The sequence below is a fragment of the Poecilia mexicana genome, unplaced genomic scaffold, assembly GCF_051168715.1.
Source record: "Poecilia mexicana isolate PSO_F unplaced genomic scaffold, ASM5116871v1 scaffold_21, whole genome shotgun sequence".
Classification (NCBI taxonomy): Eukaryota; Metazoa; Chordata; class Actinopteri; order Cyprinodontiformes; family Poeciliidae; genus Poecilia; species Poecilia mexicana.
Window position 1 is genome coordinate 7,849,281 of NW_028263390.1, and position 17,046 is coordinate 7,866,326.

At 40.4% G+C, this 17,046-nt stretch overlaps 1 protein-coding gene across 2 annotated transcripts; it reads right to left on the reverse strand.

Moving 5' to 3' along the window:
* Positions 1-1,510: 1,510 nt before the first annotated feature.
* LOC106929197 (solute carrier family 23 member 1-like) lies at positions 1,511-11,674 on the reverse strand. 2 transcript variants are annotated; one of them, XM_088002013.1, is made up of 14 exons: positions 8,952-11,674; positions 8,566-8,618; positions 7,783-7,952; positions 7,005-7,139; positions 6,091-6,248; positions 5,526-5,685; positions 4,795-4,976; positions 4,499-4,619; positions 4,250-4,406; positions 3,904-4,157; positions 3,653-3,817; positions 3,436-3,544; positions 3,199-3,294; positions 1,511-2,054 (listed from the first exon to the last, which is right to left on the reverse strand). In XM_088002013.1, the coding sequence occupies exons 3-14, from the start codon at positions 7,828-7,830 to the stop codon at positions 1,831-1,833; spliced, it is 1,809 nt and encodes a 602-aa protein (XP_087858139.1). In that variant the 5' UTR covers positions 7,831-7,952; positions 8,566-8,618; positions 8,952-11,674; the 3' UTR covers positions 1,511-1,830. The 2 variants fall into 2 exon arrangements, with proteins under 2 accessions (XP_087858139.1, XP_087858138.1); XM_088002012.1 differs by having other exon boundaries at positions 7,783-8,618.
* Positions 11,675-17,046: the final 5,372 nt, after the last annotated feature.

Consider the following 17,046-nt stretch of genomic DNA (forward strand, 5'->3'; position numbering starts at 1 on the left):
GAAAAACAGCCTGTTAGAGGCTGCAAGACACTTGAGACAGGGGCAGAAAAGTTACTTAAACACAAAGTCAAAGGTTGTAGTTTAGATCAAAGTGTTTTCACGCGTTAATGGCCAAGTCAAAACCCATAATAATTAAAAATGCTACTATTTTGAATGTTTAAGCTGGACGCAATATTACTGGCACATATACCAGCAGTCTAAAGGGTCCCTCATGACCTCTTGTGGACAACAGGAGTAAATATCTGGAACAGTGGAGAGTTTCACCTGCAAACTGCAGTGTCACAAGAGTCCCAAATGTCAGCTTTAAATTCCACAATCATAGATGCGTCTGGGAAAACGTTTACTTATATTCATATTAATGCTACAAAACGTTTGGTCTCCTGTGACCTGTAAATAAAAAAAACAGGAACAAAGAAGCATGAATAATAAAATGCCAGCTCCCAACACTTGAAAGTATTATGAAGTCAGCATGGCGCTTCTCCAAGCAGATAGGGAGATTTCAAATACAAATCTGCCACATCAGCATTAACACAGATCATAAATAAGATGGAATACGATTACTTTCATGTCCCCGTTTCTGTTTGCAGAGATTATCTAGAGTTGCGTGGCTCATTAGAGTGCAATGTGGTTCCTGCGGATGATTCAATGCCTCTTATGCCAAACAGATACGACTGGTATTCGCTGTCGTTTTCGCCTGTCCACAACTGGTCTTACTCAGGGCTTCAAAGCCAGAAAGGGAGTGAGTAGAATTTGCTGAAAGGGAAAATAAAATCAGCTCCTGTTTCAGGCAGAAAGAGCATTTGTGATATAATAAATTAAACCTCTCCCAGATTAGCAGGACTCACTTTCTGCATCTCTTTCATTTGAAATGCAAATAGCCGAGTATTATATAAAAGCCTGCTGAGAATCCTGTTTCCAGAACATCAGCAGGCACAGTTTTATACGCTGTAAAATGTTCTCACTGAGATGCCCCTTACGAAATGATTGTCGCTCCTTACATTTTGTCACATCTGGCCACATTACAACCATAAAATACATTGTATGTTGTTATAGGATGATAGATCACCATACCACATGATCCAGAAATAGCCTTATAGAGTGGGCAGTGAACCACTGACCAAGAGTCAAAACACACCCTCGGGAGACGTGCATATGGCCTCTGGTCCAAACATTACACCGTCTCCCATCTGCCTGTCAGAGGTGGTTAGACTGAGGAAATGAAAGTAGAGACAAAGAGTTGACAGTGTGGAAGGTAAACAGTGGAGATGGAGATGATGTGTTATCTGTGTTCGTAGAAGAAATACAATGACATTTGGAGCGCTGCTGCTGCTGCTTTGGATTGGAGATGTGGATGTGCGATAATAAATATATCCTCAGGCCGTATTTAATTTCCTTTCAAAGGGGAAACTGAGGAGCAACCCGTTATGCTGTTCAGCTTCAGCACCATGACTTATTTGAAGGAAAATGGGGGAAAATAAATAAATAAATAAATAAATAAATAAATGGCGCATTACTTTAACACTTTAATCATTCAGTAGTGTTGACAGAGGCTGTCACGTCTGCTCCATGTGGAACACAAACATTATTAAGCTGTCATTTCCTCAAGAATAAACACTGTGATGGTTTCTGGACATTTTAACTTAAACACAATAAGGACACCATTCACGGTTTTACTCAGGACAACATCAACAGCAATTTACAATGAATCAAATGGCCTATAATAATCAATGCTCAAAGAAAAGTGAAACCAAATTATTTCAGGTTTTTTTTTAATTTGTGACCTAATTACACTAATACCATGATTTTTTTATTTATTTATTTTTTTAAAGTTTAAACTCTTGTCATTTGCTCAGTCCCCTCGCTCTGTGGCATGCCGTCCCCTGACTCAGGTTCATTTGGTGGGCAAAAGGGGATGTAGCGGACCCAGGACTGCTTTTGAAGGCACGTCGTTATCCCAAACGGGAGACTGTAAACCTCTTCTGACGCCAAGTCGTTACTGGAGTCTTCGGGTTGTCCTGCGTTCCAGGTGAGAATGCCACGTTCACGCTTGGTCCCTGGATGAGGTGAAAATATACGTTTATGCAGTTGGCTTACAGTTTTATGTTGATGATTTCGGTTCTGGCACTATACGCCAGATAAAAGTTTACGATGTGCGGTGGGAATGAATTCAAGCAATCTTAATCAGAATATTGGAAAAAAAAAAAAAAATAAAATAAAAAAAAAAAAAAAAAATATATATATATATATATATATATATATATATATATATATATATATATATTCACACCCCCGAACTTCAAATCTCAGTGTATTTTATGTGAATGTGTGTGATGCATTAAAACAAAGCAGCATGCAGTTGTAAAGATGAAGAAAACTCATATATGGGTTTAATTTATTTCTGTATTTTTTTATTTTTTGCTAAAGAAAATCTGAAATGTGTGGCATGCCCCTAAACACCCCTAAATGAAATCCATTGAAAGTAAGTGCCTTCAGAAGGAACTGCATCAGTAAATATTGAGGAGTAGCACAAATAGAAAATCTATTTGGTGGAAAACAAACACTTGTCTTGTTATTCCCAAAGTAAAACATGGTGGTGGCAGCATAATGCTGTGGAAGTTGTTTTTTTTTTTTTTTTTTATAGCAGAGACTCAAAAGATTATCAGATATGATGATCAGATGGATGAAAGGGAGTGGTTCACCTATCAAATCCTGAGCTAATTAGCTAGATAAAAGCATATTTATGTTAGACTGACCAAGACAAAGGTCAAGCTCATAATACTTGAATGTACTGATGCTCTCCATTCCTTTTTGAGCTGTTTTGGAAGGAACGGTGGACATTTTTTTCCCCCATGTATAGAATCGATAGAGCCATATCAGAATAGACTTATTGCAAAAAAAAAGTGCTAAATATTTGCCAACGGGGACTGAATGCCACACTTTTCAGATTTTTTGGCTTGTAATAAAAATTTCTTTCTCTTTTTTTCTTTCATTGTTTCACTTCTGTATTGTGCAGGACTTAGTGTTACATAAAATCCATAAAAATACAACAGACCATAAAAAAGAGGTTTGTAGTAATGTCAGAATATGTGGGGAAAAAAAAACATTACACATTGTGATTGAATGTATCAGTGCCAAAAAAGAAAGAAAGAAAGAAAGGACTTTATTGTAACCCAGCAACAGCTCTCCACTTCAGCTTACCAGGAATCGTGTTATCCAAGAAGCAGCCGAGGAACCCTCCTACAAACATATGGGTGGTGAACAACACATGCAGAACTTGGTCCACCTCTTTGACACCTGAGTCATAACGCACAGAGGACACTACAGTGAAATAACAGCTTGCTTTTTGGGAAAACCTGCTCACCGTTTCCCCACTGAAAGCAGAAACAGCTAACCGAGTCGTAATTCAAGGTTAAATAAGCAGCACGTGAACCGTACCCGTCTCTAGGACGCCGGGATTCTTCATGATCCAGTTTGGGATGGCAAGTGCCGAAAAAATTGAGAACCCAAACACGAAGATGTTCCGAGAAGAATTCATGTCTGTAAACTGTCCAAAACGAAGGATTACCGAAAAAAAAGAAAAAAAAGCGCTACGATTGGAGAAATTTGTCAGCAACAAAAATATATATATATGTATATAGACTTGTCTATTCACCTGCAAATTGGAAATCCCAGCAGCACATATGACACCGAACATGATCAGAAACATCCCTCCGATGACAGGAGTGGGAATGGTGGTGAAGATGGCCCCAATTTTGCCCACCACTCCCATCAGAATCATCAGAAATCCACTCAGGAGAATCACAGTCCGACTACCCACCTGCCACCAAAGTGCGCGAAAAGGGGATTATTTTAAAGCCACTTTGTAAAAGCACCCGATCAGCGTTTTTCCTTTTTTGCACTTACCCTGGTGATACCGAGAGCCGCCACGTTCTCGCTGAAAGACGTGGTGCCATTGCCCGTCCCGAAGGCCCCCGCCAGCAAAGAGCCGATCCCTTCCACGCCGATGCCCCTGCTGATGGCGTGCCTCGGAGGAGGAGGCGCCCCCGACAACCTGGCGCAGGCGTAGTAGTCGCCCACAGACTCTGCCATGGAGCAGACTATTCCGGCCAGGATCCCAACCACAGCTGCCAGGTTCACGGTTGGAACCCCCCACCTGCCTGAACGACAAGTCAAACTGTTGATTGCTAAATTGGTCTCGACCAATCAAACTGTGTTTTTTTGTTGTTTTCTTTTTAGTAAAGCTACGCACCGGGGTATGGCAGCGTGAACCAAGAGGCCTTGCTCACCACATTTCCCTTCACATCAGTGCGGGCCAGGTAACCGTAGCGAGCAGAATCAGACGGCAGGACATCAAATATGGTGAGGAGGTAACAGACTAACCACGAGATGGCAATGCCCAGCAGAATCTAATTGACATCTAAAATTAGTATGGATTAGAGCTCTGATGTCGACATTTTAGCCCCGAGCGACATGCGAATCACAGCAGGAGACGTCATACAGGCATGGTTTGGAAGATGTAAAACTTTGCGGTTTTCCTTTTCTTGTTTTTGCAGCACAAGGGAACAGGAATCGGTATGAGACGGAGGTACTGAGAGAACACAATGATCAGCCCCGTCGTCCTGCGAGTACGACAAAAGGAACAGAATAACATTCAAACTGTAAGCCAGTCCCGAGACAAGCAGATGCTGCTCTCCAAGTCGTAAAAACGCATCTTGAAGGAGAGACGTCATGTTCTGTCTTTTTGGAAATCCGAGCTCTTGAATTAAAGAGTTTTCTTTCCGAGGAGCTACTTACAAAGCAGAAATACCCCAGTGGCTGCCAGCTTTTACTCCCGCCGAGTCAAACAGAGCCAGGCCTATCAGAGACACGGTGGGGGCAATGGTTAAGGGCCCGATGAAGCGCATGAGGAACCCGATGAGGCCAGAGAAACCAACAAGAATCTGGAGGACAGAGGCCACCATGATAGAGCCCTGCAGCTGTGGACAGAAACACAAGAACCAGAAGCCTGAGCACTAACACTCTTAATAATAACGGCCACAACTTGTTATAGTTTCCCAGGGCAGGAAACACATGCAATGCCACGAAAGAGTACTCCTTTCTTGGTTTTTTTTGGTTTGTTTGTTTGTTTTTTCATATTTTGTCACTTTAAACCCACAAAAGTGATCATATTTCATTTAGACGGTATGTGACAGACCGACACAAAGTAGCAAGTCGTTATGAAGGTGGAGGAAAGGAATGATTTTCAAACAGTTTGCTGTGCAGTTCTGAAAAGTGTGGTGTGCACATGCATTCAATCCGCTGCTAGTAAATAAAATCCATCCGCAATGGAGTCGGTTGTATCAGAATATGTTACCGAGAGAATCTGTGACTAGACTTGGAAATCACTCCTCAGACACGCTCCATCCAATCCGACTTGACTTATTTTGCAAAGAAAAAATTGGTAATGGGTATTCTAAATGTGCAAGTTGCCAGCTTTGCAGACGGAGTATCTGCGTTACAGAATGAAGCTGTTGGTGTTGGCTCACTGTTCTCATGCGGCCCTGCCACTCTTCGATAAAAGCAGGGGAGGAGGTGTTGACCAAGCTGGCATTCTGTGTCCAAGCCGGGCACTGCCACTCTGGCATAGACAACACGGCCATGGCTGGAGTCACCAAGGCAAACGTGCCTCCCTGCAGGATAGGAAGTCTCCAAGTTTGAAGAAGAAAACAAAAACAAATGAAAAGCAATGCAGTCTGCAACAAAAGTCAAGCAGGTCACAACGCTACAAAACAACAAGGTGTCATTTCGAACTTAAAGCTATGGATTTTATTTTATTTTATTTTTTTAGGAAAATTTGCATTTAGTTCATTAAAAAAGAGGGTCAACGCACTGTTGTTCTGGAACATTTCAGTCATTTTAGTGTGCACTTGTTCGAAACTTAACATGCCAATGTTTAACATGGACGTTTAACCATCTTTAGCATTGACTCATTCTACTGTAAACTTACTGGCTTATGCTATCTGGACAAAAACAGACGCAGTTGATTTGCTATTTAACTACAAAACATTCAAACACTTTGGACCTTTTCCCTCCCAAACCAGGAGTTCTCACCTGACACCAAAGGTGACCTGCAGAATGGTGCAGAGGCCCGAAACAAAGAATATGGTGTTGATCAGAAGGCCCTGGGTCAGGGTGTCATGCTGCAGACACAGACCCTCGGAGAGGATGAGGGGGATGGAAATGATCCCACCAAATGCCGTAAGGTAGTGCTGTGGAGGAGATAAAGATTAGCTTGACACACCTGCTGCCCTACGTTCCCTTTTCCCGTCATGCCTTCATCTCGCCTAGCAACCGCGTATCGAACCTCCCTAGCCTAAATACCTCCATTTGGTTCATGAGAAATCACTCTGCCGCTGTTTTCTGAGCCTCTGTCCGAGTAGCCTGTTGACATTTATGCTTCTTCTTTATTCAAATCTGGAGTTATCGTCACCTTCCCGGCTTCATCTGCGCAATTTGTTCCCCCAAAGCCAGCAAACATCACCTAATCACATCTAGCCACTTTGGTTACCAGGCATTTCCTAAATTGCTGTTCCTCGAAAATAAAAGTACAGAAAGGAATAGCATGCATGAGTGAAGAAGGCCTCTACCTCAATGTTTTTTTTTATTGTTTTTTTTTAGTTTAAATCCATGAGTATGCAATCTACAAGAACATACCAGATTTGATGAATAGCTGAACTGACCTGGAGCCCATCGCTGACTGAAAACGAGACTATTTTTCGGTAACTAGTTCACTCCACAAGAAGGAAGTTAGTAGCTGATTTACCTTAATTCCCGTTAACTGCTTATGCAAACTGAAAACTAGTATTAAGGGTAAATTCCTTTACACCGCTTTGCGAACTATTACACGTCCCCCGTGTTTGTTGTAAAAATAATAAATTTTACTTATTTAACTTATAAATGATCTGATTTTTTTAACATACAGTGAGATTTGTTGCCTGCTGTGCTCCAGATTGCAGTACACCCACCTGAACAGCCAAGAAAATGCAAAGGTACCAAGGAGGGACATCAGTCACACAGTAGGTTGGTTTATTTCTGTCCTCCTCTGCCACACCGCTGCTCCTGCTCGGCTTCTCCTCCTGATCATGGATTTGCTCCTGCAACTGTAGTGCAACATCCAAAAAAAAAAAAAAAAAAAAAGCAAAACAAAAAAACAAGCAAGCAGAATAAATTGTGAAAACTAAGAAATGACAAGGAATCACTTTTAACTAAGTCAAACGATTACTCACCTGTCAACTCTGCACTAAATCTACATTACTGTCATTTTTTTGTTGTTGACACAAACAAGCGTCAAAGCTTACTGGGACACTCGTACACAGACACACGTTTACTGATATGTGCCCTAAATTTGTCACGACAGCATGTTACGTTTCCATGACCTGACAAAAACGTGTGGATCCTAAAAGTGTACTGAGCCATTATTATGTGCGACAGAATTCAGAGATGCCTCTTTCAATATGTTTAAAGGAGCGAAGAAGTTGCTTTTAAAGTAAAAAAAAAAAAAAAAACTTTAAAAAGTAGACTTTTTGAATCAATAAATCCTTGTAGATTTTGAACATAGAGCACAGTACATTTATGAAGCTTGTGCATCGCTAAAGTTTCCTTGAGGAGGTTAATAGAACGTCTATGGAAGTATAAATCTTCATCTTTGTAAAGCTATGCTCACAAACATATGTGGAAAAACTATAAATACGTACATGTGAACAAAAAGCTCTTGGTTTTACACGAAGTAGTGATTGTACTCACATCAAATCCCAGGTTGTCATGTCCTTTGCTTTTCTTCACTGAATCCATCGCAATCGAACCAAAAACGGTTAGAGGAAGTAGTCAGTAAAGTGACTCTGTGAAAAGAGAGTCTCTTCTGTTCTCTCCCATTACCCAGGTGTTAATCGGCGTGCTCTCATCCCAGGAAAAAACTAAACAAAAAAAAAACACACACACACACACACACACACACACACACACACACTCACACGCTGATCACAGATTCTCAAAATCATTAACAGATCCACCTCAGCTACATGATCTCAGCGGGACAAACCGGTGCAAGTCTTTCACCTTCCTTATCTCCCACCAACTCGCAGGGAGGGACAGCGTTCCCGTTTCAAACACAGCATGCAACACTTTGAAGGAAGTTTAAAAGTGGAACCGTGGTAAAATAAATGTTAAATCTAAGCAGTCGATTTCAAACCTCAAAAACTGCGGGATTCGTTTTGCTTTTCTGCAAAGAGATAATGTAACCTTTGACATCGATAGGTTTATATGCCGGTGAGTCAACGAGGAGGGGGGAGCTGTAAAGTTGTTTTGTTTTTACTGGGACTTATATTGGAACGATCCCAAGTTATGTTTTTTTTTATCTTGGAGCTAAACTGTTACTCATTTTTACAACTCTGTCGAATACACAAGACAGATTCTTGGGTCTGTTTTACGACGAAGTAGTAAGTTGTTAGAGGAAATGAGGATCCTTCGGCACAGTTACAACAACACAGATTAGTTTTAATCAGATTCCTATCTGAGCAAAAACATCACCCTGAATCCACAGTCCCCATGGTAACACATTGTGGTGGCAGCATCATGCTGTCCTGAAAAAAACAAAAAACAATCAATAAGACAACAGCTCAATTCCATCTAGTTGTAATTTGTAAAAGGTGATTTTACAATATATACACCCTGGGGAGCTGAACATAAATTCCTTTGTATAACCTTAAATTGATCCGATTTGCTTCAACATAAAAATGTAAAAAACCTTCCAAAACAGGCAGAACACTTTTCTTTGCGTGTTTAAATCATAAGATCTCTGCTCTGTGCAACTTCCTGTGGGTACTTAGGTAAACTTCAGGTCACAAAATCCGACGCCTGGATGTTTTCTGAAGCATATTTCAGTGCAGTCCACGGGGGGAGTCGTGCACACTCACCTTTTCTCGCTGATCTGGGTTAACAACAGTGGAAGACAGAACACCACAGGCCAAGAGCAGGTCAGAGTGACATGAATTATTCGGGCAGACGTGCAGCAACACACACGTGACACCTGCACCGCTTAGTGCCTTGCAGCACTCTCTGCTCACATTAGCCCACCTATCGTTGTGTTTTTACTTACAAAGTTCTTGTTGATCCTGCATGTTGAGAGTCATTAATATTCCAAGTGAAAGTCTTTGCAGCACACTAAGCTCTAATGTCTCTCGCTGCAGTGCAGCACATCATTAACCATGGGCAACATTTTTGTTTTTTTTTAAAACAATGTGGCTGTATCATTTCGCAGCCAAACGGCAGCTTAGTTTGTCACATTTAAGGTTTGTAGCAGTGTACCAGTAAGAAGTGCTCTTTTTTTTTTTTTTTCAAAGCAATCGCGTTCATTAAAACAAACTGCAGTGTGCCTCCTAATCTACTGTTTCCTGAACATTAAGAGCAGCAGTGTGTCTCCTGCTTGTGTAACAACAGAAAGTACTTTTCTAATAATGCGATTCTGCAGCATTTGGTGCTGCAGAGGTCTGTTAATCACCCACAGATTGAAGCCAGGTGTGTGTCAGAAGCTGAAACATGCGAGGCTATGGAGGCCTGAGGACCAGAATTGAGAAACTCTGCCTTTAACCTAAGCAAAACCCAGACATACCTTTCCTTAAAATACAGCTAATTTATAACTTTTCCTATGTTCTAAAGCCAGAAAAGGTCACAGAAAGTCAAACAGACAAGTAAACACACAAAGGAGAGAAACAACAGGTAGAAAAAACAGGTGTAAACATGTATCTCTGGAAAGTATGCAAACCCTCATTGCACATGTACAATTAACAAATAAAATTAATCAATTCAGGCCGTTCTGTGAGTGTACTCGCCCACCACCAAGTATACTGAAAGTTTACAATGTAATTGTCACAAGAAAAAATAAAATCATTCACTTTCAGCTATGAGTCATCACTCATACACTGACATGTTTTTTTTGTGGCAAAGGTCTGAACAGGTACAGATGGAAGTGTTACTGCGTTGCTCCTTTCTGTTGGATCTCAAAACATATATGGAAATTGTCAAAACTTGTTAATCTGGCGACTGAATGACGGACAGATTTTACTGCACGTATCCCAGGCTGGAACGCACAAAGGAACTGGAAACCAGACCAGAACAACATGCTCAAACATGGGGCAAAAGGAGAAAAGAAGAGACGACATACAGCACCAACTTATTTAGTAGTGCTCATCATAATGTTTCTTAATTACATTTGTCCTGCAGGGAATCATCTGATTTCATTATGCAATAAATTTCAGACTGATAATAAAAAATAAATAAATAAAAATAATAGTAGATGTGTCTTTTTGGCACATATACTGTTTTATTCATGAAGTGTTTCAATAAATGCTTTGATTTCTGTAAAATGATTTAAGATTCTAGTGAGTTTTGTAATGGGCAAAAAAATAAAATAAAATAAAACATCACAACGAGCATAAATTAGAAGCTGAATAAATTGGAGCTGAAGAACATGGAGCCATCCCTGATGAATATTCACATATAAAATAATACAAACTGTGAAAATATTAACTTGAGAAAAATAAGCGGGTTTGTGTAACAGTTTCTGTGCCTGCGGCACCAAGACTTTTTGAGCACATTGCTCATTCTCGTTATCCTTCAGCAAAGCCTGATTTGAAACTGCCCGGTTGTTTGTGTCTCTGTGTTGCCCTAAGGTTTGATTTGCGTCCTTTTCAGAGTGAAATCCTGCTTCTCTCTCGCTGACGAGGACTTCCGACTCCAGCTGGCACCCTGCAGCTTTTGATACATCCATGCTCCAACGCGCCTGATAAATTGCTCATTACCAGACCTTTACCAAACTTGGTATGGTGGAGAGGTACTTCAATCATCAGATACATCAGTGGCGGAGCAGAGAAGTATCTTATCTTGTCTAAAAATCACAAAGAAGCACTGCAAACAATGAGATCCGGCAAGCATGAAACTGGAGAAAACCCAGCAGGAGTCTCACCCGGCATATCAAACACGTCCTCCGTTCTGGGGGTGTTTTCAGATAGACTATAATCACACTGCAGCTCACCTGCAGAAGTCCTGAGTCTAGAACAAAAGCAAAAATGAAGCAAGTACCTGGGGAAGCATCAACCCACGCACCCCGAGGCAGAACACCTGTGGCTGTCCTGCTGAGGTATTCTGCACCGCCAGCACTTCTACTGACTTGATTTTTTTAATTATTATTATTACTGTGTTTAGTAGTCCACTAAAACATCCTAATAAAACCCACATGGTCGTGGGTGATACTTTGTCACTGCATTTTGTTTACAGAGAGAGACACGGTATTGATGATGCTATTACACTGTAATTTTGCACGTGGGGTTACGTTTTTGAAGTGAGCAGAGCTCATGCTTGCTTGTTTTTATTGATTTTTTTCCCTCAGAAACCAACAGTAATCTGTCCCAGGTCATACATCTCAAACTGTGCTGCTGTGCTGAGGTCTCGTCATAATTACGATTGCAGAATTATGACTGCGGTGTTGCGCAGCACTAATCGCCATGCGCCAGTTTTATTGCGCCGCTCATGAGGATGCAGTTAGGTGTGAGTGCAACTCAGAATGATTTGTGTGTTTTTTTTTTTCAAATATGAACCATCGGCAAAGAGATTTATCGCTGCCTTTTGCGATGAATGCCATCGGTCCAAATTATTTGATCCCCCTCTTTCCTCTTCATTCAGGTAAGAATTGAAGTTAGTCACATATTGATATGAAGGATCAAGCAGGGATGCAAACCTAGGAGCTCCACATAATCTACAGCTCATATTTTCTTGAAACTTGGAGCTCACTTTTCCAAAACGTTTCCAGGAACTTACCGGGTACATTCTTGGCACCTTTACTATACCCGGTGCGTATTTTCCTGAAGCTGAAGAACCAAGCAGTGTTATTAGGGGAATGTTTCCAGAAAAGCACCTGGTAAGTTCTAGGAAAATTCTCCATCTACTTCTCTTTTGCGTTTTGGAAGCCGATCTCTTCCAAAAAAAGAATCTGGGAGAGCTGGGCAAGTTTCATTGACAAAGCTTAAAAGTGATAATTGGTTATTATGTGCTGAGATGAACAAACTGAGCATAAAGAAAAGACACACAATCCAATATTCCTTAGCGTTAGAAGTCATGATGCTAAATCTATCCCAAAGAGTTTAACTACAGTTCTCGAAATTGTTCTACATTGCTACCGACTCAACGTCGTCATCTATCTTTTTATTACCCAACAACAGAAGGATGGTCTCACACGACAAGAATGTATACAAGTCTTTTGTGTGAAGGAAGGAACTGTGGTAAATCCAATTTTAATGGGGTGCAGCAGCATATGCTTTCCTCTTTCCTGTTTTCAGCATCATCAGTTGTCGTCGTCATCCAACTCAAATCTATAAATTGGGACGATTCCCCATTGAAGCTGCTCCTGTAGTTTTTGATTTGACCTCCATCTCTCACTAATTCACACTGCTGCGCCGTACGCTCCGTGTGGCACAGTCGGTGCCAGATTGTAAGAGTTGGTACTGGAACGAATGCGGACAAACCCAGAGATCCACATTTAACGTCTCTAGAAACAACATCTTTCTATCAGTCCTACTCTGCTTAATTTGCTCCTTCACTGCCTTCTCTTGCTGCCTCATTGTGCCTTGCTGCTGACGCCGTCTGACAAAATCACTTCAACGTCGTTACAAAAAAAAAAAAAAACATTTGGGAAAAGAGCATACATCTGGAACGGAAAACAAGAGCACAAGACATCGAAGCTTCCTTCTGATAAACTAACCGTATTAACATGGCTATAATATGTTTTTATGCCTTTCAAAACATTAGGAGCGAGATCAATCTTCCAGTGTAACAATGGAGCATCTGATTGAAACTCGCAGTACCTCGCTATATTCTCAGGCAGCTTGTGCTTTCGGCTCTGCCCTGTGGGAGTTTATAGCTACAAATCAAAACCAATGCAGGCCGTAGAAAGAGGTAAGGCCAGAGCAGGGAGAGCAGATGAAGCGATGTCAAGCTGGGGAGGTTTGAGAGCTACAGGTGCCGGGGGCTAGCAGGGAGCTAGCTCTTTGTTTACCAGTGTAACTCTGACAATTGCTGCAAGCAACAGACATTTAACATGAACTTTCTTGTTTAGAAAAAGTTGTCGACTTTCTCCACACTGTGTCACGTTGTGACTGTGGTCAGCGATGTGTTTACGTCAGATTTAATGTGATGGAACAACACAGAGTAGCCCATTATTCAGAAGTGGACTAAGTCTGATAATCTTTCATGAGTCTATGATTTTGTTTTGTTTTTTTTTAGAAACATTTTTTGTTAAAATTAATATAAAATTAATATTCACAGTGTTTTTGGTGTATTTTCCCACTGAAAACCCCCCAATTCTTCTTTGTAAAATAGCTTGACCTCAGTTGGATTATATGGAGAGTGTCAGTAATGTTTGAGTCTTGCTACAGATTTTCAATTGAGCTCAGGTCTGGACTTTGACTGGGCCACCCTACCACATAAAAATGCTTTACTTTAAGCCCTTCCACTGCAACTCTAGTTGTTTTCCAGCTGGTAAGTGATCCTCCATCCCAACCTCAAGTTTTTAGCAGCCTTTAAATTTATTTATTTACTTAACAGGATTTATAGGATTGTCTCAGCGTTTTTTTTTTTTTTTTTCGTTTAAGCCTGCAATTGTATATTAGGGTTGAATAAGTTTCTAATTTATATATATATATATATATATATATATATATATATATATATATATATATATATATATATATATATATATATATATATATATACATGTATAAATATCTTCTCCATGTTGAATATATTTTAAATGGTCAAGTCTTATACCGAGTCTCAATCTAACACTTTAGTAGAGTTTGAATAAGAAAGCAAGGATCATATGCACAGTGCAAGCTTTCAGAGAAATAAAATATGTCCATCATTTTCAGAAAGATGTTTAAAAATGACATCTCTACGTCTCTCCTAGAAGGTCCACGGCATTAGTAAAGATGACTAATTTTGCCCTAAAGTGTCTTCACTTCTGTGACCTTCTTGTTCTCGGTTTAATTGACGCTGATGTTAAATGTTCCTCACAGGAGTGATAGCATTAAGTTGGCTGGAGTCAGCGCTCACGCAGCAGTGGGAGAGGAATTAAATTGTTTTGTCTGAGTTTGCCTTCGGGCTCACAGGTTTAACTGTTGTCAATCGGTGTAAAGCTTCAGAGAGTCACACTGACCTCAGCTCACTCCCTTAGGCGGACTTCTCTCTTACTTTTAGCGTGGCGTTCAAAGACACCTTTGGGTTTGACGTAAACGTCAGCCCCTGAATTTCAGGAATTCCATTTTTTTTTCACAAGTTTTCCAGAAACAAGATTACATTTTTTATTGGCTTTGCTGGTGGTGGTGTTGGGCTTGACTGCGTTCAGAATGGTGTCAAGAATGCAATGTACGCATTAAGGATTTTATCTTTTACCATCATATTTTCCCTGGCACAATCCAATATTGTGCCATGGAATATTGGCACAATATTGCCAATATTCCTTATTCTTATGTGCTTATTCTTCAAAGTCAAGAATAAGCACATATTCTTCACTTGGAATGAAGAAATTTACCTTAGGAAATTTAAAATTCGCTAAGATTTTAAATTTGAAGACAAAATAATGAATGTCCGCTTTTCATTAAGTCTAAAAGCTGAATGAATAAACACAAGAATCATTTTATGTCAGTACTTTACAAAATACCTAATTGCTAAACAGTGACTTTCAGTTTGTGAGGATTGCAAGATATTGGACAATTTACACTTGGGCCACATTCCTTCTATTTCTGAATGGATTTAGCTGAACTCTAGATTATTATTTTTTGTTTCCATCCCCTGACTTATATTTTTAATAACCTTTTGTTAAAATGTTCTTTTTTTTTCCTGTAGCAGTAGTCTGGCAGACTGATTAACCAGTGAATGGTCTTTACAGGAGTCCATACTAGATTTTTTGTTTTTACATCTTTTTTTGTCAAAAAAAAAACAAAACATTTTTGCTGATCATGATTGGTTTCCAAAAGCAATAAAGAGGAAAACATCAAGTTGGATGAATACTTTTTATAGGCACCTTAGTTTTAAAGAATTTATCTTCAAACATGAATTATTCAGTTGAATTTTGAATGGAAAATTATGGTCAGAATTTTAAGAATTAAAAAAATTCTTACAAAGACGACATTTCCCATTGAATTGACCTGAAAAATGGAAGCAGCTGGGGGAAAAAAAAGCTTTGTGACACAATCAACGAATGCCTTTTTGGATTTTCACATTTCACATAAACTCAACAGAATATTGAGTTTGTCTAGTTTTGGACTAGTTTAATGGAGTTTGGGTTAACTTGCTGCGTGTCTGCCATGCACACAAAAACGTTAACAGAAAATGGCCTGCTGTTTTCAGCAACATAACATCGCTTGAACTTTGTCAGCGTAGTATGAAAGTAGGAGCTGAAGAGTTGAACTGAAACGACCTGTAGTTCTATTTAAAAGAATTTCTGATACCACACAGAATAGAAAATGGACTGAACCAATCATTTTTGACAACTCAAAGTGATTTACCCATTCGCTTACGCATTTGTACACCGATATGCAGATAAGTAGGCAACTTGGTGATTTGCCCAGGGTCACATTAATGTGTGCCAGAAGGAAGCTGAAATTGAACCTACGACCTTTCGATCACGAGACAACTACTCTCCCCACAGTGAAGACAAAAACGTCTCAGCAAAATGTTCGTCAAGTAGTTTAAAAAAAAGGACCTGGAATAAATTTGAAATATGCGTCTTTGACCAGAGAGGCTCGTCTGCTCTCTTTGGACTGTCATCAAAGTTTGCCGGGTTGTTAAAAGCCAAGCACAAAGCTCGTCCTGACCAAAGATCAAAGCTCACTCAAAGCTTTCATGCATCAATAGCATTGCGTTCATTGTCAGCAGCTTGCCTTTTGTTCGTGGATGAAAAATGAGCTGTGATAAAAGCGACTGTGTTGTTCCAAACACAAGTTAAGACAATGCAAACACAGTGGGCTGTGCATCTCAGATCCCTTCTGCACCACCTTAACTCTGCTATATGTCTTTGAGGCTCACTAAAATATTAATCAGGGCTGGAAGAACAGCACAAAGGCACAGAGGACCACATGCCAAACGCACACATTTAGAGAAACGCGCAGGACACTGCTGCGTGTGGAAAGTGTCCGATTCATCGGTTCAGTGGTTTTAATGCCGAGTAGATGAATCATGCGAGCCGTGACGACACCTTTTCAAGAGATTTTATCCGCAGCAGAACTTTACTCTGCTCCTGCTCACTGAACACAGCACGTAAAACTGAAGAACTGAAGTGGCCCTCCTATAAATTACAGCAAAGACCGAGCCTATCGACGGCTTTAGATGAGCACGGATTGCTTGAATGCACAGTACGCCATCGAGCACTACACTTCCATGCACGGACCAGTTATTATTTTACCACAGCGGAGGCTGTCTGCAGTAACAAATATCTGTAACCGGTCGTGTTACGCATGAGAAGCACACCCAGGCAGATTTATGGAGCACGTAGCTCCCATTTTGCTTGCAGCCACTGCGGTTTCTGGGCTCCTGGTTTCCAAGACATGATTGAATTTGTATGCGCACATTCTGGCACAAAGGAAAGGTCAGTGGTCGCCGTGTAAAACATCTCATCGTCACACGCTCATCACCACAGTTGAGGCTGAATTATTTTAACTTTTGTGAATGAAGGTGCGCGCAATGGGGGATAACAGGCGGCTGCAGGAGGGAGCAGACAGACATGAAGTGGCCAAAAGAGACGGTGTCAGATGAAATGTTCGTTTGGGTTCAGTATGTTTGAGCTGCTCATTTCAGTTTGTTCCAGTCCAATCCCAAATTTATGATACAGTTTTATGTAAAAAAAAAAAGTTGGTAAGAAAACTTATGACTTTAGATTGAAAATATGGCCCTCAAATGCCATTCAGTTTCTTGCAAAAAGAAATTGGGGCCGACTCGGCTCCTTAATGTGGCTCTTCGTTC